At 42.2% G+C, this 26,883-nt stretch overlaps 1 protein-coding gene across 10 annotated transcripts in view; it reads right to left on the bottom strand.

Moving 5' to 3' along the window:
* Positions 1 to 23,180, bottom strand: part of LOC118506228 — a 128,753-nt gene extending 105,573 nt beyond the window's left edge. For 3 of the 10 annotated variants that reach the window (XM_036043066.1, XM_036043074.1, XM_036043072.1), the window contains exons 1-2: positions 22,947 to 23,180; positions 21,298 to 21,896 (exon numbers count right to left, since the gene is read on the bottom strand). In XM_036043066.1, the coding sequence (XP_035898959.1) occupies positions 21,298 to 21,349 (52 nt within the window). In that variant the 5' untranslated portion in view covers positions 21,350 to 21,896; positions 22,947 to 23,180. Of the gene's footprint in view, positions 1 to 21,297; positions 21,897 to 22,859 lie in introns of all 10 variants that reach the window. The other 7 variants (XM_036043070.1, XM_036043073.1, XM_036043075.1 and 4 more) reach the window with 5 other exon arrangements.
* Positions 23,181 to 26,883: the final 3,703 nt, after the last annotated feature.

Genomic DNA, 26,883 nt, shown 5'->3' with positions numbered 1-26,883 from the left:
CTGTGCGGTGGCTTTAAATTTATAGGATGTGAATGAGAGCATTCTGGGTGAAGCATATTCATTCGGCAAGATTTTTCTTTGGTTTCCTGGTGCCAGCTCGGTGGAGATGGGGTTGATGTGCTTTAAATTAATTTTATTTTCCAACGAATGATGATCGTTTACATCCTTGCGAGACGTATGGTGGGTGAGTGTTCTATTTAAAAAAGGATGTTTTCGAGAGGTTTCAAATAAAGGGTTTCTAGGAATAGAAAGCAGTGAGGAAAACATGTAAATAAATGGATCTTATCGCAGATTCGATTGTTCCAGGAGATTTCATGGAAGTCAATTATCGTATAAGAACACGTTTTCTTTAAATGATCTTTTTTAAATTATGTTGTGCAATTTTATTCATTTCAATGAGTGAATTGCAATACTATATCAAAATTTAGCTTGTTGTGGATTATTTAGATGTTTGACTCTTCCAGTACGTAGATTCATTTTTAATTTGAAAGAGAATGTTAAGGGAGCAATACGCCCAGGCCGTTCGTTATGAATAAAAGAAAGAATGTTAAAGGAAAGCTTAAGGTTACCAAAGTTTGTCTAAGGAAATTATGAGAAAGTTAAAGGATAAGAAGGCCTTTGAAGCAATTTAATCAATATCATTCGATTGTGAATACAAATAAGCTTTTAAATGATTACCAAAAATTGTGTAATTTTTTTTATTGTTTCTTAGCTTTCATGTTAAATGAAAGATTTAAACATTGTTTAACCCATTAAATTGAAAAAAAAATTATTAAATTTGTTGCTAATAGTTTGAATTCCTTCAGATTGTTAAATAAGAAATACGGCGATTTAAACGCCTAAATGTATGCAATTTGGATTGTTTTTAGATCAAACTATTTCCTCGTAAATTTTCTTTGCAGGAATTTATCGGCTGAACAATCTTTGCTACATTTCATTGCATAAATCCTTAAACCACAATAAAAACATCTTATATTAAACAACCATCAATCCGCAAATCGTTGCGGCCATTCGGTTGAGTGCAAAATTGCACAGAATTATGACCCGCGCAGCACTAGCCACTTTTTACATCCACTTTTATTCCCGCACAATACTTACATACATATTTGGACGTGCCATAAATTCACCAACACCACCACCATTGCTTTCTAGTCCATCCGTCCGCAGGGACGTCATACTTTTGCTCGCGCTGAATATGACGCATAATCCCAGCATAATAACAAACCAGCGTTAAGTGCAACCAAATTGACTCATTTCGTTACATTTCATCAAACGATAAAGTGAACCGAACGTCGAGACTGGGACCAACGTCCGAAGAGTGCAAAAAGGAACCCACACGAAAAAAAAACGGGGGAACTGCTTTCCAACTCCTTAGATTTTCGATACACCCAATAAAACAAACCTCTCGAACCCTGAGACGTTTTGGAAGTGGTTGCCCCCCCGAAAAGGATCGGTGGCGGCGTTCAAAGGGTGGTCCAATACTTTCGCGAACGATCTTGGTGGTCATTATTTGCCACAAAATTGCATCCCCTCCGGGAATAAGTGCGTGTGTGTGTGCATGGGGGAACGTCGTCGCTTTAAGCTGGATCACTTCCCCCTTTTCAACCTTCACGCGGCCGGGGCATAAAATGCGCCACAAAGAACCTTTTACTTTCTGGTGACCCTTTTTCTTCTGTTCTTCCCGGGAGTTTCGCTCGAGAGGCGCGATGGAGTGTTTTAGTGTGCCATCAAACGCAATTTGACGTCGATGGTGGTAGAGTTGTGGGCAGTGTCTGGGAAAAGTGCCTTTCACTTTAGCTCCGGTGCGTTTTTTTTTTTGGGGAGGGATTGCTCCAAAACGGGACGGGTATTGTTCGGGAATCTTATAAAAAGCGGGGTATAAATTTCGCTTGAATATTCACAAAGCAATAAGGAAAGCTACTCGTAAGTATGTGCGAAGGAAAAACGTGAATTTCAAGTACGATAAACATCGTAACCGGGGAAGGGTTACGTACGCTAGGAAATGGTTTCCTTTGCCCAGCGTGTTGCTGTTGTCCTGCCCCAGTGTTCGCTCTTTAAGTATCCAGACGACCAAGTAAGGCCCGGTGGATACGGGCCTAGGCCAAAAGGCGATGATTTATGGCACAGGAAACGACTCCTCATGCAAATTGCTCCCGACCGAATCCCGACCCGGGTGGCGGTGAAATATCCTTGCAAGAAGGGACAATAATGCTGCTACGATCAATTTCTAGACGCTTTCTGCTGCGTTTTTTTTTTCCCTTGCTGCTGTCCAAACCGGCGTACGGCCAATTTTATCTCCCATTGGTTCTTGCCTCCCAGTTCGCATTCTTGGTGATGCTTTTTTCGTTGTGTGCTTTTCCCCCACTGACTGGGTCGACGTACCGTCTGAATGAATAATAAAAACGCAGCAAAATTGCTTCGATTCCGCTGCGTGCCAACGTTTTCCTTTTTCAAGAATGGATCCCCTTGGTTTTGGGTTCATGATTGAGCTCACGATTTACTTGTGCGACTGACCGGGGACTTTCCGTGACGTGCTGTACGTGAGCTGATGTGTTTTCTGTGCTGTGACCGCCGTGGGTTCAATCGGAATTCTTTAAAAAGGCGAAGTTGAAAGAAGTTGCCGAGTGACCAAGACACGGAACTGGTCAAAACTTCAACCGGATACCGGTGGAATTGCGCATCCGGGCGAAGCTGGGTTCGGTGCCGGGTCGTAAATAAAAAAAAACGAGGGTTCAAATGATGGAGGTGATGTGTCTTACTTTAAAGTGTTTAGCTTGAATAAATATGAAGCATTTAATATTCTTGATTGTTGCTTAAGTTGTGTAGTATACGAGATAGTAAACTTCGAAAACTGTGGATAAAATTTCGCATAATCGTTGAATCTGTTCTGAAAGAAGCAAATACTTTAATTGGAAAAAGTATTCAATTAATACACAAGGCAAAAAGGTTAATTGGAAAGCACAGCATTAAAAATATCAAACACAGACCAAACAAAGTTGCATCATGTTGAAATTTGAAATAGAAAAAAAAATCGAAAACAATAAATTGGGTTATTAGAACAATTGGAGAAGAACTCAGAAGTTAAAATCACTAAATCAAATTTAAATATAAGTAAAAATTAAAAAAATGCATTATTTTAACAATTAAACTGAATAATAAAATATAAATAATGGGGTTCAACAGCCACCCGGATACCATGTTCCTGTTAAAAAAAACTCTACAGAGCACAATATTTGTGTTTTCTGAGAAAAGTTATCGCTTCTTCTTCCTTGGCACTACTGCAACCTCGAGAGGTCTTGGCCTGCCATTTTGGGCTTTGTGTGATTTGATTTTACCCGTAGTAAAGAAGTCAGCCCTGCGAAGGGGAAGGCTGCCTAGATGGGGTTTTTAACTCCGGTTCGACCGTTTGAAGACCAGCGCCCCGGGCCTCGGCCACCGGATCGCTCTATGAGAGAATAATTATAAGGGGTACAGAAAAAAATATCACTTTGCCAAAATTACAGTAATATACGATTAAACTGTAAAAAAATCCTAGATTTTCGAGTCTTGGTGTTCAAATTGCATACTGATAGGCGTATTCTCTCGGTTGTTTCTCAGGTTTGTTCCAAAAATCAATGGAAATAAAGTAGCTTTACGTAAAGTAACTATTTTTGAAGAATCTTACCCTTCTTTTCATTCGATAGGAAAGGTTTGTCCATATTGCAAAAGAAGAATAGCAACTTAGTTTTCAATCAATTCATCTTCTGAAGTCCCGATTATAGTTAAGCCAAAATTAAGAGTCCAAGGGTCCAAGATTAATGCTCTAAGTGAGAGTTTAAGGCGATTTTGTCCAACGTTTAAGGTTGACTTAAAAGTCTACATAAAGATAAAGATAAAGAAAAAAGGTAATAGTTAAGTTTAGTTAGAAGACACTAGCCCATGGCGATCCGTAAATAAGAATCTCAGTACGTTGTTCTGTGTTTTCGTTTTAAAATGCTGAATTTGAAAAAAATACTACTAACTTTGTCGTAATCGTCGTACAAATCTGAGAAACGAGTATCGATAAAAAGACCAAATTGACCAAACTTAGTATCAAAAATGCTAAAAATCTTCACCTAAGCCTAGCAAAAACCATACATAGAAAAATCAAGGAAGGAGATCAAACACAATAGCCGTACACCACACATGCTATTAGGTGAAATCACAGCGTACACGTAATAATAAACACACCACACGATTCAACATAAAATAAGCAACAGAACTACACCACCGCTCTCTGTTGTTGTTTCCAATAATGCAGCAAACAAAAACAAAACCTTCCGCATTTCTATTTTCCTTCGCTGATTATGGCATAATGTTGGGAAAGTTTACGAGCAGCCAAAGGCACCCTCCTGCCGAGCAAAGCGTTCCAGGGATCCAATCCACGCTACGCATCTACGAAACCCCTTGCCAACGGAAAGGAAGGATATGATTCGCCAAGAAAAATGTCCTACCTGTCACCTACTAATTTGATAATCATTATCCCCAAGTCCTGTTTCTGCCTTTGCCAAAACGGGTAAACACACACACACACACACACACACACACACACACACACACACACACACACACACACACACACACAAACACAACCACACCCCCCCCCCATCGGTTTGCGATGTTTATGTGGCCTTTTCTTCCCCCTCACTTTTCTATTTTGGTAGTTCCTGGCCGTCCTGCTTCCTAACGAGATGCTAAGGCACCGTCTAGGCAGCAGATAAACTTGCCATAATAATGGGGTAACGTAGGCAGTTTCATGGGGCGCTCGTTCCAGAAATTTTGGGGGGACTTTTCTAGCGAGAGAGATAGAGAGAGCGAAAAGAGCGAACAGTGGGATGAAATTCAATCGATTGGCTTCCCTCCTGACTATTACGGGTCGGGGCTAAGGAAGATGTCTGCCGAGGGATACGAGGTGGACAAATCACCATGTGGGCTATGACGAGTGGTGTCTTTCCCGATAGGGCAATAAAGTTTCCTGCTAGAGTACGCACACACACACACACACCCAAAGGTGAGGTTCGTTCGGTTGGATTATGTGGTCCAGATCTTCCCAGTATCGGCTTTGGTCCGGGGCCAATGTGCTCCAACCCATGAATCCTGCCTCAAATCGATCTCACTCGTTAGCGAAATTGGAACAAAGTTCCCTCGAGTCACAGAAGGCGCTCAGCGCGTGTGTGTTCCTGTCTGGCACCATACTTTAGCCGATGCTTCAGGTGCTCCAATTTTCGGAACACTCGCACACCGTCCCGAGGCGACGAAAGCGAAAGAAATCGAATGGAATATTTGATGAACACTGGGCTGCGTCGTTCACTTCCTATTGCCACTTGAATTGGGCTCAATCGCCGCTGGGGATGAAATGTGTGTGTGTGCGTGCGCGTGGGTGGGACACTTCTCCAACTCCTTCAAGTTGAACCGCATGAACCATTCTGTTTCGATAACGTAACACCATCGGAATGCCGTCCCTGCAGAGTGCAGACGGCTGAGTGTGTTACCACATATATCACGTTTCTATCACGCGTGAATCGTTCATCACTTGAATGTTTCGTCGGTCGCGCGTCGCTTGGGGAGTTGTAAATAAGTTGACAAACTGTGCGTGTGCTATGTGTTTGTGTGTATGCTCGCGCAAGAAAAGCCTTGAAGCCTTGAATTCGCCCGTCTTCCGTTCCAGGTCGTTCCAAAATCCCTCCCGCTTTACCTGCTCTACTACGGCACGATTATCAGTACGTGACACTCAGACGGTCGTTCGATATCCGCCCGAACCATCAACCCCCATCTCTGATAGCGTTTCTCCCTTATCCACGTCAGTTGATGAAAAGTGGAAAATTGTATTGAATTTTAATAACGCGATCACCGTCTCTCTCACTCACACGCTTGTACGTTCGTACCCGATGACGGTGACGGATATGCTTGCTTGCGATTCACCGCCGAATCGTCCCAGATGATGATAGAGCAACACAGTGTGCCCTTGACAGCCTCCAAAGGGTCCCCCCTTCGAAGGAAAGCCGAGGGAGAGTGGGGGGAAGAAAAAGTTTTTTATTCGCCAATATCCACCGTGCGATATTTCAATTCGTGTGCCCCAGTGTACGGTAAAACTGGACCCGTCTGTCATCTGGATGTGAATGTGTGCATGTGTCTGCCATTTTTGTTTTTCGTCCTCCGCAGGTCCTCGTGCGATTTGTGTACATCTGTGCCGACTGTTGCAGGGTTGTATGTGAATGTGTAAGTGTGTGTGTGTGCGGGAAGGCGAAATGGAAAATGGAAAACTTTTTTTTTCTTCGATTTTCCTACCACCTGTCCCCTGTACCACTGGTTCACGAAATGAAAATGGTCGAATGATAATTTGCTTCTATCAGGCCCGCATGGTTGAAAGATACAGTTTCTTAAAGGTGTGCGTGTTTTTTCCCCTCCGAGGATCTAGGGACCGGTGTTGCATAAGAAATCTATAAGTTGCTGCCAGCTGGTGACCATTATTTGTTAAAAGTTTGTCTTTTCATTGGAATGACGTTCGGTGCTGAAAAGTTTGCGGGTATTCTCTTCACTGGGAAGGTTTCTTGGACGTGGTTTGATGGCATAAGGCGTTTCTTCTTAAATATTTAACTTAAATCATATATGAGCAGATGTATCTCAAAATTTGGCAAAGCTGCATAAGAAACCTTAGAATTTGTGACTTGCAAACAGTGAGAGATAAACCATTTTATAAAGCGCTTAAGCAGATAGCGGCTCCTGACGGCTCGGTTCGCTTAGTCGGAGACAGAATGTCTGTATCAGGTCTTAGAGACATTATCAATTCGAGGCTCAATTTGGCTGTAATGCTTGGGTACCACTTGAAACTCATCTTGTCTAAAATATAATTTGTAATTAGTTCTAATTTGTTTCAGTTCATGCTCTACTTTCCAGTAAGTCAGTGGTGTTGAAAACCTTTAATAAACTATATTATTAATTTTGCTCGATGTCTTTAGACTTTCTGTATATTTGTTATCTACACGTTACAATTGCTTTAGCAGGAATAAGTCTATCTGGGAAGTTACCTCGCTCCATATGTGACGAATGACGATAATTCGTTCATTGTCACAATATTGCCTAATTTCAGGCGTTTACAACCAAAACGCTTTAGAACTGATGCCTGCTAATATTCGAATAGCGCAATGAGTTTCCTATTTACGTTGGACATTAGTTGAACAGAAGTCATTGTCAAGAAACGTATAAGAAGCACCAAAAGGCAGCTTTGATATATGTATTTTTTTAAGTAAGCTTATGCTTTCAAAGCTTATTTATACTAAATAAAATCTCTATACCGACAAGTGCAAGCAGTGACTAAATAATCGAAAATGATTTATTACCACTTCGAACGATGCTTTCTGGCGTAAGTTGCTGCACATCAACCATGCCACGTGATGTGCATCATTTATCGCGCCGAACATAAACTGTTTTAAATCGCCATAAATTTTAAAGCTTTCGCATGACACCGTGTTTTCCTGTCCGATCGTGGCGATAAAGTGCATCACCGTGCTTTCACCGTGAAAAGCTGTAAATACACTGCTTCTGTATCGTTGTGCGAGAATATGTTTGTTTGTTTATTTACAATTTCGCGTCAGAAAAATGGCACGGTTCTTTCCCGTCGAACCACACTCGCACATCTCGCGACCAAACGATGCAGAATGATTTGATTTGTTTGCTAAACATAGTTACCGAATTTTCAGCACCATCGTTGACGGTGTCGTCGTCGTCGTCGCGGAGACGCGAAGCGATGATTTATTAGACGGATCAGTCTCGAACACCGACGGCGCGTGTCACACGCGCGCCAAAATGCGTGTGCCGAATGCTAAGGATATTTTTCGTTTCAAATTTTCATCCGCGCTTGTTACGGAGTTTGGCGGAGGTTTTATCCGCGTCTAATGGCGCCACTAAGGTAATGGATGAGTGCTTTAGCTGATGTGAGCTTGTGTGTGTGCGCACGCGCAAGCAGAAGCATCCTTTCGTGACTGCGGTTAAGAGACCATCATAAGAATTTTGATACTCAAACAGTGAGATGTGTGAGCACTTCATACCGTACAAAGCCAACAAAGCGAAGTTTTTCTCACTCATGTATGAAACATCAACCCCTTTCTTCGGAATGAGTGTAATGAATCTTGGTGCCTTTCGACACTTTATTTCCTTCTCTGCCAGGCAGAACTGTAAAAGTTTTCCTATCCGCGCGTAAAACAGCTTTACGAGCGATAGTGGCGTGCATGTTAAGAAATTGGGAAAAATGGCTTCGTTTCTAACCGACCGGTACTGCTTTTAGATGGACAGGGAACGACCGGAACGAGCTTTTTGTGCTACCAGAGCTACTAGCAAGGAACAAGTCATAAACATTTCGATTTCAACTGCACAAATGGTTGCCTTTTGTTGGCTTTCGGGTTTTAGCCGCCTCGTTTTCTATGGAAGCGTACCGGCAGAAGACCATAAGGCGTGTCTTGTGAGCTCTTTGGAAGGCGAAACATTTTCTATTAGGTCAACAAACGAGTGCCAATCGGTAAGGTCAGATTGTTCTTCCTGAATAATATAAATCATACAAAAACGCTAGCAACGAAGCGTTACTAAGGAAATTCTATATAGGCGCCTAAAGTTATGCAATTCGCGAAGCACCAATTAGTAATATTTGTCAGACACAGTTTTTAAATTTGATTTGAAATTTGTCATGTCTTGCTGTCTTGATTTGATTATATAAAGGTTTTTAAAAGACTCAAGGTTAAGTAGATTAATACGTCATTGTTTTCCTGTAAATTAATTTCGCTTTAGTTAAGCGCATAACGTTGAAGCTATCAATCATCACAAGTCACAGCTTAAAAGATAAACTGATCAAACAACTAACAGTGAGCAATATCACCCAACTTTTCTTCCAACCTAACCTAAGCTAGGCGCATGATGACCTTTCCCAGCACCGGCTCGTTCTTTCTTTTAGAGCTTCATTTTTATGGGTTTGACTTTTGCCTACCAAACACAATAGTTCCACCATTACGCGGTTCAGCTGATACACATCCAAACCGAGCAAAACCCTTTCTCTTTGCCTCAATTTTACGACAGCAAGGCATCCGTACTTTCCTTCGGCTTTTCTTAGACTGTCGTGATAACGTAAAAGCGGAGTGGAGAGATGAATTTTGCACCAGGCGGTGCTTGTTTATCTTGCGCTTTGCGCTGTCAATCCGCGTCAAACCAACCATCAAACGATCCCGAATGTCCCTTTTCTGTCGCTACAACGTTTTTCCTCCCAGCTAGAGAGCTATGCATAATTAAACCGTTGTACTGTTGGCTATCCCGGCACCAAACCTCAACCCTGGAAGGCCAGCAAAATCAACAAAATGCCTCGCTGGTAGTTGGTTGGCACAAGAAAAAAAAAAAGAAAAAGGATGGGCCGATGTGATGTGCTTAATATAATCATCCAAATTCGATGAATCAATCCATTTGGGATGGGATTTACATAATTTTGCTTCATTTCTTAAAGGGGTGAGCAAATACTTTTTCTCCTCCTTGGTCCATCCCATCTTATGGCACTTTATAAGTATTGGAAAGAAAAAAGCTGGTGGAAAAAGATGAGGAAAACGTTGGAAAAATGGTTTCAGTTTTCTTACCAATACCGTCTTGATTGGGACCGAAGCCTACGATTAGCATAAATTTGATTACCAGCTGGACCGAAACATCAACCAGCAAAAAAGGGGTGAAGAAAATTAATTCAACCTGTCGTATGTCACGGGAACGAAAGAGAGAGAGAGAGATAACCGAGGGATAAATTGTTGCGAAAAATAAGCCAACATTGACAACAACAACAGGAAACATTCTTTACACCGTTGCCAAGGGTTCGGTCTGAAGCGGATGATTAACTAATATGTCGTGTGAAAAGCGATTAACCACCGGCCTCACTGTGGGTTACCTCACAAGCTGTCGGGGTGTTTAATTTTTCCAATGCCCCTATTTTGCATGGAAAACTTCCCGCAAAGTACATACGGTAGGGAAGGCAAGATACGGTACGCCTACAGGATACATCAATTTCACACCTCAATTCCTTTTTTCTGCCACTGGATTTGTCCATGTGTATGTGTGGTTGTTGTAGGGAAATTTGGCAAATTTGCGTACCTTGCGGTGAAGCACATACAAATGCCGCCGGTATCGTCAATCCTGAGGAAATGTGCATGAAATTGATTTTCCGCCTTTTTAAATTGTGCCACGGAACCACCCACCAGCAGGGGGGAAAAAATGGAATGTGGTGTGGTGTTCAATCAGGCATTATAAACGTAATGCTTTGTCGAGTGTGTTTCAAGATCCGTCATAGCAACTGTTGTGTTTTGTACGGTGGTTTGCATACCTTTAGGCGAATATTTTTAGTCGGCTAGTTCGACGGTTGAAGCATTTTTGATTCAACAAAATAACGCTCTTGAGATTATTTCTGAATCGATTGGAATCTTTAAATTGAATTTGAAGATTTAGTAAATCATGTTTTTATACGAAAAGTTTTAACTAAATTTAACAATTTAAATCTAGATCATAAAACCCGGATCAGAAAAACTTTTGGTCAATCAATATTGATGCTTATATGTAAGTCAAAAGTTTTAGATTAATATGTTTTTTAAGTGCTTTCGTTGAAGAATACTGTTTGCAATATTATAAATCTCGTATTGTTATTCATGCCCACCTTTTCTTTCTATCAAATCTTCACAAGAGCAACCACTTAGCGATGGCTAATTCACTTCACCTAATGAGATAGTTTCTAGGCAAACTGTTCCAAATAAAAGGCAGAAACCACCAACTGTGTTCCCGGTGTTGACCACAAAACACCATGCTTTCGGGGTCAAAAATTGACCTGACAACATAAAATCGGATTTGTCTGCCAACCGAGCACCACTCAGCACTGTTCCGCTTCGCTCCCTGTTCTCAATCGTAATCACTGGGCAGCAACTGCAATCTTCCTCTTGCTGACTTGGTTTCTAGAGGTTTTTTTTTTTGGCTTGCAATTGCAACTGCAATTGCGCTTATGAATATTCAGCCAACGAACTCAACGACCTAGCACAGAGTTCAGGATCGGTTTACCAGGTTTGTGCACCTGTCTTGTACTAGCCCGAGAACCATCACTGCCGCCAAGCGTCCATCGGTTCCAAGCGCACCGGTGGGTAAGGATTATGAATTTCACATTGTCTGACTGAATAAAACATTCGGTTCGTGTGGCGTACGTGTACCATCGCCGTATAAAACGAACTACCCGCTACGGTCGAGATGCAGCTCGTCCCGGTTAGGTGACACGAATTCAGCTTCATTTGCATGTAGTTTGATCGGTTTCGGCAAAGGTATAAGTGCAGTTTGCCGCTGCAACGAGGAATAAAAGTAGTGAAGAGCAACTCGATTTCCGAACAGCGTCTTGTGAGTGTGGTGTCCGTGGTGACGTTTCACAAGGATTCTTTCACCTACGTGCAGTGTGCAAGATTTTACACATCCACGCAGCACGAAACCCGGTGAACCAGGAAGAGCGGCCGAGCAATTCCTGAGGCAAAAATGGTAAATGCGAATGATGAAATCGAACAAGACAACCATTAGCAGCGAGCGCTCGTCATCCAGCTTAAGATGAGATGATGGTGGAAAAGCGCAGAGGAAAAGCTGGGGGGAGGGGGGGTGCCGGTTCCCGATAACGGATGTGATAGTGGCATATCAATTGCAGCAATCGGAATGGTCAAACCCGCAGGTACAGGTTTCGAACTAAATTTAAATCAATGTTCCTCGCCCGCCTGAAACACTGCAATCTGCAAAGCACGAGCTGGCCACGCCAGTGGCACAGTGTGTTAGTGGTAACATTATTCACACAAACACATACAAACACGCTCACACATAGTTCTCGGTAGGATGAGAAGTGCAAAGTTTTCTGTCACTTTACATATTATAGCACGCCAGGCGGAGCGTCAAGCGTACGTAGGTTCCGTGCTAATGGGAATCAGCTCCGACAAAATTGCTTGCCAATGGTATGCAAAGTGACACATACACACATATAATGGGGGTACGTAATGAATATAAAGTTAAAAATAGCATTCAATTTGATTACTCGAATTGCATACTTTTCGGATGAATGTGTTTAATATGATGCATGCATCTGACAAGCAATAAAATGTAAATAACTTATAGTAACTCACAAACCAGATAGTTCATTTAGCCTCTTGATAATTCCAACGCTTGAATTTATGCAATTGGTTGTAAATTCAAAGATTTAAAAACGGGTTAAGTAGATTGTTGCTCTACTTTAAGTGCTCTTATATAGTCTGTAGTTAAAATTTAAACAAAATTTAAATAAAGATCTTCTTATTCAACATTTATTTGATGCCAATTATCGGTTAATATTTATTTCATCTAGAGTTATTTCAAATTCTGTCCTAAAAGCAGTGCTAGAAATAATCACGAATATCTTCAAGTGCCTAAGGATTTTGAACGCCCAAATGTATGCAATCGTAGTATTTAACTTTACGGAGATCTTGATATTGTAGTTGTAACGTAAAGAGAAGATAATTAGATATTGAAATCGAGATTCCTTATGCTCTTATTTATCTTTTTCCTAACACGTGAATGTTAATAAGTTTTAACAATAAAAGTCTTGAAATTTGTCGGATGAATAACCTATTCTCATTGAAGCATAAAGCAATAATTTAATAAAATTCTCATGAACCATTACGTTCATTACATCCCAATAACTTGAGGAAAATTTCTAACAATCCGCTCAAAGCTAATGGTAATAATATTCAATGCCTTACCAATAGCTCGGTTCAATTATTCAACTAAAACGATCTCCTCCAGCATTGTTAACCATTAAAATTGACATCCCTTTCCGTTGGGAAACGATACCATTCAGGCTGCAATCAATAAAACAAACCTACCCGCAAAGCTCGAACGCGTTACACGACGGTTTCATTTACAAACTGTAATAACATGTTTTAAACACCCTTCTCCAATATGAATGACTTGCTGGGAACTGCTCAGTAGCTCCCCAATAGGTAAACCATTTTATCGCTTTAACTTCCGAACCGACAGCAGCGCTTTAACGGTTGATATGTCACCCAAAAAAAAACCTCCAACAAGAACAACTATGTCACACAAACGCTACTGTGCATGGGTAGTAGAATGAATATGGGGCGAACCAAACAAAAAAAAGCTACCAACGAGGAACAAAAGTACCCCGAGTACAACAGATGTCATCAAAAACCCCGGGACGATTATTCGTTGGCAAACATCATAAACTGGTGGTGGTGGTGATGGTTAGCCTCCCCATTTCATCAACTTCAGCCATCTCACGCCCATACCGCCTAGGCTAGTAGTAGTGTGACGCGAGCGAATAGAGTATGAGTTTTCCGCGAACGAAAACTATTATTAGTAGTCCCCGGACATCCCCGACCCGCTTCATCGTGTTGGCCAAAGAACGCCAACAGACACGTCACCAGCAGCAGGTTTGACCTGAAACGATAATGGTAGCAGAAAGAAAAAAAAACTCTGGCGAAAAACAACCACCCTTCTACACATATTCCAGGCTAGGCAGGACGGGTTTTGGGTTGATGATTGGAGCAGATAATAAAAGCCACTGACGGGCCACCACCGAAGCGGCAACCATATAAAATGGACGCTGCTATAGGCTGCTGCAAAAGAATGCACAAACGCGGGATGGAAAAGCGGCACACAAAAGAGACCACGAAGACCTTCGGTTGGGCCACATGCCTGGGCGTGTAGCACAGATAGGATATAGGAAGGCCAGCTACCCACCCAGCAGAAGATGACGTTGGAATTGTATGAGCGTAGGGAGGGCCTTCCCCGGTCCGGTTTGATAGAAGATATGTGGAATGTATTTTTATATCAAACGCTTGCACAATCCACGGATGTGACGTGGCACTGGGGAGTCCTGAGGGGTTCTTTTTTTTCTTGGAGGCCGAGAAAGACTCCCTTAGCGATGATCACCGTACCGGAGGGTGGACGATGGGCGGAATACATACAAAAATATGCCAACTCGTCAGAAATTTGTTCCGACGCACCGTGTCGTGTCACTGATCGAGCATTAGTCGGCGAAAATGACGTTGCTATTTTCCACGCAGGGCGTAAACGAGTTGGCCAAGAAAGTTAAGTTTTCCTGTAGGCTTCATGAATTCCTTTCTCCTATCCATAGACTGTACGTGACGTAGCACTGATCCAGATATTGGGGTTTGCACCTCAGACCTGGTCAACAACATGCTAAAGGTATTTGTACTAAAAACGTTGTACTAAACTTCCTGACGATATCGACAAGTTTGGAACATTGCCAAGCAACTCTTTTGAAACGCTTGATAGACTCAGACCTAAGAGTCAAGGATTCAATAACTCACCGCACGAGCCTTCCTTCACGTAAAGACACAATTTATCATCTCAGTTGGTTTTTTCTGCTCCAACATAACCATCACGAGAGAAACCAGATAGTTTAGGTAAATGCTGAGGTTCTAAGCAAGAATTCAGAACTTCATAACAAGATCTTGAGCACATTAAGCGTATAACAACCTCTTCAATCTGTTTAGAAGCAACAGTTTCTGTGCCCACTAGCCGCTAGCCCACGGTACCCAAGAGCCATTTTCCCGCCCACAGTCCAATATTTGTCGAGGCTTTCCAAGCGGACGATTGCGGTCTTCCTCACACAACGTCCCGACCGTGCCCACTCCAAACAGTACTCCAGCAGCAAAAGAAGCAAAATCAATTTTGCAATTTTCATCATAATTTCACCGTTTTACCATGTCCCTTCCGGGCTCGGCCAGAGAACTCACCGTTTGGACATAATTTGCTGGACTACCACGTTTTGGACCAATGGAAAGCAAAAAAAAACAAGAAAACACACACACACACACACACACACACACACACACACACACACACAAGAACAGTCAGCTAGACAGAGCGTGATCGTGCCTGGCGGCGGTGGCCAAGGTGAGCATACAAAAATCTCGACAAGATTCCGACCGGAACGTGCCTCGAACACCAAAAGTCGTGTGACTCCCGGTTAAAGGGAATCGTCCACTGCTCCACCCCGTGACACGGCGGAGGCCATCTTCTTGCAGCAGTTATATCACATCTTGGGCAAAAAGTTATGTCGCTCTGTGTGCTTTTTTCTTCTCCACTGGCTCTTCCGGTGTGGCCCTAGTGACCTGCAGTCATGCAACGTGCGACGAAGTTGAAATCCTGCAGGGCAGCATAATGCCGCTTGACATGCAAAACGGTTTTTAAGAACACTTAAATTTTCTCCCACCGTCAGCTGTTTTGCCTTTTTTCTTCTGTTGGGTTTAGTTTTTTTTCCGCGCTAAAGAGGATGTCCTCCGTGACTTGTATAAGGGCTGCAACGTTCACGCGCGGCCCTGTGCGTGGTGGTTTTGATGCTTCCTGCTTAACCACTTCCGACGCTAGCAAGACACTCACAACAGCGAAAGCTTAAATCCGGACAAAGACTAAGATCCGGGGACTCATCAACAACTGCGCTGGAATAATCTTCTTGCCCAGGATTAGTGTCCATTCACTCCCAGGGTGCTTCCGGGTGTGTTTTAAAGGTAAAATTTAATTACACAACCGGACGTATTAAGACGGACCAAGGTAGCAATCCTACGGAACGCTCGGGCTCGGGACTCGGGAAAGGTGGTTATGTGGTTATGTCACTCGAACTGTTTATACCACTCAGTCAGTAGCTCGACCACACCGTACCCATCCGAGCTTCCTGGGGAGTTTCTTGAAAGCTGGTGATTAAATGTCTCCGATTAGCCACATCGGGGCCGCTTCACCCAACACGAGCTCGTGCAAGAGATTACGATGCAAGAGTGTTGACGTTGACAAAACCGCGCCTGGCAGTAGGTGCACACGTGTACGCCAGCACCACTCCAAGATGACAGTTTGCAATGGCTGCCGGTTAATGACAGTTTGTCAACAAGCGAGTTGTAACTTTTATTCACACTTAAGAGTTTCTGAGGGTGGCGAAAGCTCCTATCTGGTTGATGATGGCTATTTAAAATGGTAACGAGATCGTCCACTTTGCTTCCGTTGCAGGAAACTTTTAAATTGATAAATATTTAATGGGAAGAAATCATTTACGGGGTTTTAGCTTAGCTATATTTGTCCCGCTAAGCATGGGGTGGTTTAGTGTTGACCTGGAAAATTAATTAACTATTTCTGAAGATAAGGTCTATTAGGGCCTATTAAGGGCAATAACAGAAGAAGGCTGTCAGATGTCAAAAGTAGGAGGTTCAATACTATGGGGGTAGCGTTAGACAAGAACCAGTGTTATACAAAGATTTTTTAAAACTAAATCAATTTCGCTGAACAAAACACCTTCTTCTTATCATGGACAAGCTTAAGGAAATGCTAATTTTCAGACATTTAAAGAAAACCAACGTTATTCCAACGTCTGTTATAGATTGAGGAACTCTTTTCAAGAATTACAAAAGGTACGGAACGTTCAAATAAACGTAAACGCACATTGCCTACATTTAGGCGCTCCGCCGATCATCCTTACCAAGGAGAGTGTCATTAATTGTATCCCCACTTGACATTTTCCCATGAAATATCAAATATTTACGCTTCATACTTTCACCGACAGAAGTCACGTAATCTACATCCATTCATCGGGCTTCCAGCGTACGGACTTTCGTTAAATCGGTTTATCTTTCAACTTCAAACGAACACAATCGCTCTGAATGCAAAACGAATCAGCAAAAGTCCCCGAACGAATTCCGCAGAAGTGTGAAAGTTGCCTCCTCATTACAACATATTACCTTATCACTTCCCATCGCTCCATCGCCAACCCGCCCCAAACAAAACTTTATCCCTTTATTCCATTCAAATTCAACACCGCAACACCCTCTTTCCCACTCCCTGACGGTGACTAATTTCTCACATAATCCATTTTTAACCCTCAAAAATGTCTTCCAACGAAAGAGGGCGAAGCCGTGCAATAACTAGTATTCTACATCTTTCAGCCTCCAGGTTTCTTGCTATTCGGGAAAATTTAATTAAAAAGATCCCATCCGTTCGATATCCGGAACCGGTAAAGAATCGCACACACCCGAAATATGCTGCTCAAGGCAGTGTTTCGAATGTTTCGATTAAGCCAAAATTTAGAACGGAATTTTCCGCTCCCAGGTAGGTACAACCTGGCCAGCATAGCCCAAAAATGAGTTCAAAAGGTAAGATTAAAAACTAAACTATCGCTTGATGGCGAGGAATGGGAGAGAGAGAGAGAGAGAGAGAGAGAGAGAGAGTGGGATAATTTTCAAAACGTTGGTCCTTTGAAACTGGCTAACTCCTACGGCGGGGTGACAGATACTGAGTTACCGATAGTCGAATGGAAACCGAAGCTATCAAGAGACTTCCCTGGTTTAAAGTTTTCCATTTCATTACGCCAGATGAAATGAGTGTGCAGGGCACATTCGCTCCCCAAAAAAAAAGTACGAACACGAAGTCCTCGTATGTTTCAGAAATAACAACTAACCTCCAGGAACGATTGTGTACATCGTCGGTCGGAAAAGGAATGCTTTACGTTTCGATTGAGTACACTGAATCAACTTGACTTGACTACCAAGGCGACTGCCCCTGTTTCTTTTTCCACTGCTCACAACATACAAAACCGAAACAAAACAAAAAAGCGGCCAATGCAATCAACCACTCTCCACAGTATCGGTTTCTGGGTGAGTGAGAATCAGAAAATCGACATCGAGTTGAGGCTTGCCGGCAATGGAAAACTATCAAACGAAACCCTCCTCGGGCTTTCCGCCCGACACCCGAGAGTCCTCCAGAAAGCACCCGAGTCCACCCGACAACGATCTCAGCTCGATTAAGTAACCAACTTTGGGGTTTCGGGAGATGCTTTGGGGTACCGAGTGCTTCAATACAGACCCGCTATGCTGACCAGCAATTGAAGATGAATGGTGGAGGAAAAAATGAAGAAGAAGAAGGGAACTCCAAACTGCATCGAGCTACGGGCCGCAAACATTCCGAAAACGTCTCCCGTATGGGCAATTTCCGGTCAACTGAATAGCCGACGCTGTGTACGTGTGTGTGTGTGTCGATCGATTCCGGATGGAAATTGAAACACATGATATCGCCAAGCATACGAGAAACTGCACCGCAACTGCAGTGTGGAAGCAATGCTCTCTCACGGGTTCTGTATCTGTACGTGTATGTGTGTGTGTGTGTGTGTGGTTTAGGTCAGTGCTACTTCATCCATACCGAAAGGACCTTGTGGGAAAGTTTTCTCCGAACTCTCCCCCCAGTCAACCACTCCACTCCGCTTCAAATGTCAATAAAGCGAGATTTTACTCCAGTCTGGACGAACTTTACCGGGAAGTTAAAGGAAGACAGATCCATATTTTAAGATAACATACAACATGGCACATGGTTCCGAAACGGGGCGGACCCAATTGCAGCTGTAAGGCAGCTGCGAACGACTATCTGTAATGAAGGATGAACGGCTGAGAGGGTTTTCGGGGGCATCTCCGTATGCTGTCGGTGTCTATATTCGGGCAGCCGGTTAAAGCAATCGGCCCCAGTTCCTGGTAATGAAAGCACTTCCTCGCCAGGAAAATCTGGGACAATTGGAGTGCTGCTCACTTCGGCCAAGCGGTTTTATTCGGCCCCCATTCATTGCTCTTCTTCTTGCTCCATTGAAATTGGTGGATTTGTGCGGTAAAGAGTGAACTTAAAATGGGATGAACTTGGGATAAAATCGATCGACCGGGGACGAGGGCTGGCTGGTAGGGCATATAATGCAGTCTTTCCGTGATTCCGTGTTTGGACGGGTTGGATACGGATGTTCGCCAAGTAAACACAATTTATCGCAGTGCTATTGCATGGGGGTTTTCGGACCCTTTCCTATTACCGTGATTTTTTCTTTCCCATTGGAAAGCTTTTAAAGGGGGTTAAGACTGGATCGCATGGATGTCGCTGATTGCAGTGCAATGCACTCGAAGAATGTGTCGATTTCACATGCACTCCTATTCGAGGGGGTTGGATTATGTCTGACCCATACTAATAGGCTAAAAATGAAATTTGTTTGCAGCATGGTGTAGTGCTTTTTGAAATTGCTGCAAGTTGGTAGAATCGATAGCCAAGGCTTTTAAAAAGGGGGTTGAAGGAAAATGATGTAAAACAAATTGCATACATGAAGGCGTTTTGTTTCAGCTTCGAGTTATGGTTATGAAACGCTTGAGCATTTGTAATATGGGGTATGTAATAGACTTTAAATTTGTTACATAGCACATGGTTCAATTCATGAGCTTCTGAATCTTGTGTAGTAGATTTATTCATTATTTCCAAGAAGGCTATGATCGACTAGCGTAGCTGAGGTTGATTAATGAGAGGTAAATTTTAGCATAGATTCGTAAGTCTTTCATTTTTTAACCTACGAATCAATATTTAATAGAGCTCAACATATATTTAATCAATTTTTATTCATTGAAATCAGTGAGACATTGTAGCCAACATGATTCCTGATTCCTGAGTGAGACATTGTAGCCAACATGACATTGTAGCTGAAGGAGAAGCCTAGTAGCTGGTTATTCCAAAGATACTTAAGCAGGGTTCAATATAATAATTGGCTCATTGAGTGTAGTGAAAACGACTTGGAAAAAACCACCTGGTCTAATTTTTAAAAAGACAAAAAATATAAACAAATTGCATACTTCTAGGCGTTACACACTCGAAGTAGCAAAAATGTGCTAATTCATATATAAATATGGCTCAGTCGTTTTTTAAAAACTCTTCTTCTATTTTATTTGTCTTTACAATTACATTTTTTCTTTAGAGTGTAAAGAACTTGTTTTAAAGTTAATAAGAGACAAAATAATAAAGCTCTATTCGGCTCCCCTCTATGATGAGATGTATCTACAAATATTCTAGGACCTACTTGCAAAAATTTGAATTTACAAACATACACAAATACTCCTAGAGCTTCAGAATTCTAATCTTGAACAGTTGGGATATACAAGTAGAAGAATAAGCTCTCTGCAGCATTCGACTCAAAGCAGAGGATGTAACGAATTCACACCACCTTACTTGACCACCACCAACACTGCGCGAAAATTTAATTTAATGTCCTTCACAACCGCACCGAAAGGATGCTTTTAAGAAGCCATCTTTTCAGCAATATCACAACAAGCTCCCGGTGGCACTTCAGAGCCGTTCAGGGACGGGCCGTCCAAAACCCAAACAGCAACTCTTCACACGTTACAGAAAAAATGGAAACAGACAAGGCTGGGAAGAAAAATATAAAAAAGCACACTAAAACGAGAGGATTCCCACAAACAAAAACACACACACACATCGTATAAATCTTCATTTGCAAACCAAAAGGAAATGGTGGTAAACCCGATGCTAAGGATGCCGGTGACAGCGTCAGGAGCCCATCCTACGAAAAGTGGTCCAGACCAGTAACTACTGTTTCTCCTTCCCAAAGCGGTCGTAAGGGAGTCGTCGTCTTTGGCCTGCGACAACCTGTTACCGACCTTGCCCTGCTGGTGACCAAAGTCATCAAAAACACAAACACACACACACGCACACATGTGAATGGTCACATGGTCCTGGTCGGTCTCGGACTCGGACTCTTTGTGTCGGAATGGGTCCATGAATTTGTAATGGTCGAATGCCATAAATTCCCATTACATTAGTTGTGTAATGGCGAACGCAAACGCGTATGACAAAAGCGTAATAATGTTAACCGCGTCTTGATGGCCACCCGAGATGCTCGCCCTTCATGACTTGACGGTTGACCAGAAGAAGAAATACGTTCACGGTTTCGCTGTGCCTTTTTTGGAGGATTTTTATGACCATCTTCTTGGCTTCCATCGTTTTTTGTTTGTTTGCTTGCTGAAGGATCTGCCCGAAGCAGATAAGATGGTGGCAACAAGGAAACAATTTATTTCGAATCCACCATGTACGCGGAGGGCGTATCGCACATGCCATAACAGAAGGCTCACGCGTAAAAAATCACGTACGATAAAAGGGCACGATATGCTGGAAGGATGCTTAGAGTGAATCAACGCAAAAATACACACGCACACATACTTCGCCTCATATCCTTACCGTGAGCAAAAACAAACACAATGAAGGAGCATTTCCATGGTAACAACGCGCGTACTTTACTCGGCGAACCACGAGACACACATAAAACTGATCAAAAATCATGTGACAAATGGTTAATATTTCAATCGAGCTTGAAGAAAGAAGCTGGAGAAAAAAAAACACCACCCCAACAAAGGGAAAATGGAAAATCGGTCGACTCACCTCCAAGCAGCACGCAGAGTAATCCAATTTTCATGCTCGTACGTTTATCCATTTTTATGATTTCACGCCACTCCGTTTGCTGTACCGCGTTCGACAGGGATAAAAAGGTGGATGTTGGCGGTGCGGCTGCTGCTACTGAGAAGCTTTTCCGCGTTGATTTTTCCGGAACGAAATCAGCTGGTGATGTAGACACACGAAGCAAGGCAACACACTCACCAAAACCCTTGGACACACTTGGAACGGGGCTTAAGAACTTGGGGTCGGGGAAAGAAAGACCGAGCAGGTGTTACAAAAATCACCTTCACCACCACCACTTTACACGACTCCGTGGGATGTTTGGGAAAACGGGAGAAAAACTTCACTCACTAGACGGGTAAGAGCGGGTTACAAACGCAACGGAAAAGAGGTGGAAAAATTAAACTTTTTTTTTTCGAGCCCGCGTTTTTCTTTTATTACCACTGGATTTTTCACACACGTTTTGAGGATTTTTTCATACTTTTTCCTTATAGATTTTCCTTCTTTTTGTTAACACTTTTCACTCATTTTTAGATTTCTGAATCTCACAATTTTTCACTCACAATCATTTACACACTCATTCTCTATGGAAACGTAAGGAAGGATACACAATTTAATTACCTCTGGACTATTCTTGATAATATCTCTTAAAGAAGGATTTTCCCAACAACTGGCTTAGCTTCCTTGTGTCTAAAATTTTCCTCAATAATAACAAATCTTCCCGAGCATAGTTATTCACCCTACGAAATTGCTCGATGCAACCTGTTTTTCCTATCTTGGTCGATTTTTCAAGATCTTCCACGTGCTAGCGTCCGCGTCCTCCCGGTCTCACGAAACCAACGGAAAAGGGGCCAACGCACCGATGTAATTTTATTACGCGAGTGCGTCTATTTTTGTGCCGTTCGTCTCGCAGTCCACCGCTGACACGATTAATCTTATACGCACACCGTCTTGTAGAAACGCACACACACAATCACTCCCAGCTGTCCCAGTTTTGTGTGTGAGTGTTGATTTTCAAAGTAGAATCATTTCTTTCCATTTTCCTACTCCCAGCTTAGGCCGGCGTTTTTCTTCGTCGTCGGTTTAATTTGAAATCGTGTTTGGCGTTTCGCTGATTTTTTGAGCGAAAAACACGAATGGGGGAAAAAAAACCCACACTGCCCACATACACAATCTCACATAACCCGGCAGCCACCTTTCAATGCCGGTACAGTTCGGGATTGGCAGTGTAAAAGGTGGGAAAAGCTCACTGGGAAACTCTCGCCAATATCGTGCTCAAAATTCTCCGCTCCGTTGGTGCTCTCTTTGCTGATGGAAGATTTTTCCTTGCGGAAGAATTTCCTGCTCAATCCTTTTCACCGGACAGGACACACACACGCACGGGACACTCGGCTCATCGGGATTGCTTCCGCGTTCGCGATGGGTGGAAGGATGGGTTCGCCTACCAAACGCCGCTTTTTTATTACTGTTTTATGCTTTTTCACTCGCTGTTCAGACAGCCATCTCTAGCGTTGTTTGGGGGAAATTGGTTTTCAAAAACCACTTACAGAAACACAAGCACACGCTACTTTACATCGAACCTCGAATTCAGATCAATATCTTCGCGTTGTCTCGCTGGATCGTATCAAACTCACTTCAGTGCCACGATTCCTTTTCCACTCACCATCTCCGGGGCTCCGAAGAACGCAAAGCGGGGATTTGCTGGCAGAGCTTACCACCAATCGCCAAACACCAGCCCCGAAAGAACGAAAGGCGATAACAACGCACGAACGTAACGCACGACACACGCAAACAAACGACGGGAACGCGCTTTTCAACCGAACCGTCGGCTCTGAGAGGCGGCACGCGAATGATCCGGTGCTGCGAGTACGATTCTCTGAGCAGAACATACCGTTGTTGTTCCATAAAATTGACGCGCGGCTGCTATAAACGGGAGGGTGATGCAACGCAAAGGATGCGACAACAACGGGACCGAAGTTTGCCGAACGGAACAGGCCCTCAAGATACCGAGGAAGACCCATATGTGGTGATATATTTTGTTAGGGAAAAATGTTATGAATCATGAAGAAATGTTTGTGTTAAAGCTCCTTTAAGTAAAGAAACAAATTCTCAAATTTTGCTACGCATCAAAGCCTAATTAAAAATCATATTATATTGTAGGCAATTTTCTATATTTTGTTCAAACTCGCCTTAAAGTATGCAATCCTAGATTTTTTACCACTTAAAAACTACAAAAAGTCATTTCTAAATTCGTTATCAGCAGGAATAACAGTTATAGTAGCTTCCTTTTATAGCAACTATGGTAAGGGTTTGAATTAAATGTGGAACGTGCAACACAATTTAGTTGTGTTGCGCTACAAGCCGAACGCACGGTGAAATGAAAGTGAGAGAAAATTTCTCACCAAGTGAAAAGGAATTTTGCCTCTTTAATTCGATTCTGAGCCTACGAATCGTCTTCCATTCCTCAAATTGTTATGCTGCCGTCAAGAGCATAGAATCTACACTCTTCTCACTACCAGCTCACCAAGATGAATTGAGAGCCGGGAAAGTGAGATGAGCATGCAACAACTGCACACCTCAGCATAAAAATTGCTTGCTCTTTCTCTCTCGCTCTCTGTCTCATGCTCAGTGCAAAACACACACGCAGTCCCCGCACAAGCATCGGCGGGCGAAAGAGCACCGATAAAACCTTCAACTTCACTAGGTCAGGCGATTGCATGTTGAGGAAGTTCAGCTTTTGTGGTGTGTTGCTCATCTGTTTTGAAGGTTCCCTGTTCGGCTTTTTCTTCGATATATTGCTGGGCGAGAGAGAACCCCCTTACACCGGAAGATGAAGGCAACAATACAGAAGGCCACTGGAAAGGACATTAACCGGCCGACAAGGATCGGAATTGAACGGTGGGGTTGTGTTTTTTGGTTTCTCTTTTGTACCATCCTTACATACACGCATAACCACACACCCTCTCGAGACTAGTGGGGGCAAGGTTAAAGCACCTTGGGGTAATGAGAAATGTCGTGAGAAATGTTGTATTCCATTTGGAAAAAACGGACTGCTTCCTTATAATGAGAGCTCTTGCTCGTTGAAGGGGTTATGTTAAGGGGGAGAAGAATTGCTGATTGCGAATTACAATGTAAGATTAGGAGTGATATATTTGACTATTTTTTTAAAACATGATCTTTTTTTTATACATGAAAAGCCTTAAAATATTGAAGAATAAATCATCATCAATTTCAAGTTTGTGCAGTTGCATTTTTAAATTATCATAACTTATGAATTTTAAAATTCTCGAAAAGCAGTATTTGTTAAGCAATATTTGAATAAAACTTTAATATTTTGCAAATTTTCCCATGAAGTTAAGATGAAGTGTAAAACAGTAACAAAATGAAATTAAAAATAAACATTATAGTAAACCAGTCAGACTTTATGGTGATTTGCTTAGAAATTGTCTTTAAAATCATTAAATGACGATATTTATATCCCAATTGTAATATTTGTTTATCTTATTGTATTCTTATTAATAACTCTTATTGACTTCATGTTTTGTTTATTTTATTTCGTTATTTTCATGATTATTTTTCTGTATATCTTTTGTTATTTTTCGTTTAAATTGATTTAATTCTGTGTCGTGTTTTTCCTCAATCAATTACAGATATTTTTCAATGATTTTTTTCATAGTTATATTTGTAATTAACCTCGTAAGCTTTTTATTCTACTTTGTTTGAAAATCATTTCAATTATATGCCAATTTTCTTCATATTTTCCTTGTCTTTCTTCACTTATCGGGGAATGTTTTCTAACTCCTAGATACTTTTTTATTTCTTTAAACTAGTCCTGTTTTCTCGTTTATTAAATCGTTTGTCTCACAATCACTTTCATTGAAGCATATGTTCGTCTTTTTCCTTTTCTTTCCTTTATTACAGTATTATACTACTCCTGCCTCCTATTTACTTGATTGAAACAAATGGAAAAGCAATCTTATTTATTCTATACACTTTTCTGATATTAATTGGATAATGAAACAACATCAAACCGTGTCACTGCCTTAGTTGTGTACATTTGTTACAAACAACTTTTACTCAATATTTTATTTCCTGTTTAAAAAAAAGCTTTGGAAAAGAAAATTAATTAAAACATATATTTTTCTAACTCATGCTTAACAATAAATGTTATGAATACGGTCGTGCCGTGAAAATTTGGAAAAACAAAAACAAACTAATATATTATTCTATCCTACGCTGCAACAAAATACTTAACCAACCACACGCTTTTGTGACCTACACCCAACGCACTCACTAGCAACAACAATCGAGAAGACAATTTTGCCAAGAAAGTCCTTCAGTATAATTCACATCAAAACACACCCATATGGTAGCACCCCACACGCACCCTCCCCATTCCTCATTGTCATGCCTGGAAAACCCTCCCCTGACGAATACTTTTCCCGAAGGTCACTAGATGATAAGGCAACCGGAATCTAAAACGAAAACCGGCCACCAGCCCAACACTATCCCTTTGCCGGGTCGGTCGATATTTATGCTTCTCACTCAAATAAAACACACGCACCCGTTCCGAAACGCGCACACACACACGCCGATCACATCCCGTATCCCGGTTCGAAAAGACAACTTCAAGTGGGTTTCGACGAAGCTCTCGCACACGCACCGTAAGCACCCGGAATCCCCCGGCCCGTGCCAACGCACCGGTGCGTGCTTTAAGCTGCGCTAGGTAAGGTGGAATTTATTCGATTGCTTTCGTTATTGAACATTAACCGCAAATTGATTACGTTTACGGGCGTCTTTCGCGTCCTTTCCTTCGTCGGCCAGTGATTAATTGGTTTCGATTTAATCGATTATGGTAGTAGCTGGGGGGGGGGGGGGGGACGAGTGGAGTTTGTTTGTTTGTGTGTGATTTTCGGAGTAGTTATTATTGCTCAATTTGTTTCCCCATGTTCCTGCAAAAAAACGCTACGTAAACGATGTTTTTTGCTACTGCTTCAAATAAAGCAATAATATTTAAGTATGTATTATGAGCCTTTTATCTGTTTAAAGGCCATTTTGCTTCCACGTTCATAAGCACTAAGCAATTGGTGCCATAGGATACCTCTTGAAACCCGCCAGCCATCTTAATCCTTTACAGTTGCCCCCCTCTTTTAAGCGGAGTCAGTTAACCAGCAAATTCTAACCTCATTATTCAGGCAGCAACTTTCCCAACTCCCCAAAATTAGTTTGCTTAGGCTCGCGCTACAAACTGCTACAAAACTTCCTACTGGTAAGTTTTACATTTGCCTTCAAGTGAGGCTTTTACCTTCTTTGAATTAATTTTGATCCTTGATGAACGGAAGCAGCAAGCAAGCGAGCAAACAAAACATGAATTTAAACACCCGATTGCAGCCTAAGGAAAATCCTGATCCTAGATTGGGATGGACAGTCGGGGCAGTGTAGATATTCCATCAGTTCAGTGAAGTTTGAAAAATCCTACTTTTCTGGTACGGAAACGCGGCGTGGTGTGCAGCGAGAAAGTTTGGTTCCATAAGCCTAGTGGCTCATGAAAATTCATACTCATGAATACTG

The sequence above is a fragment of the Anopheles stephensi genome, chromosome 2 (genome assembly GCF_013141755.1).
Source record: "Anopheles stephensi strain Indian chromosome 2, UCI_ANSTEP_V1.0, whole genome shotgun sequence".
Classification (NCBI taxonomy): domain Eukaryota; kingdom Metazoa; phylum Arthropoda; class Insecta; order Diptera; family Culicidae; genus Anopheles; species Anopheles stephensi.
The sequence above is the reverse complement of the archived record's forward strand: the minus strand, read 5'-3'. Positions and strand labels throughout refer to the sequence as shown.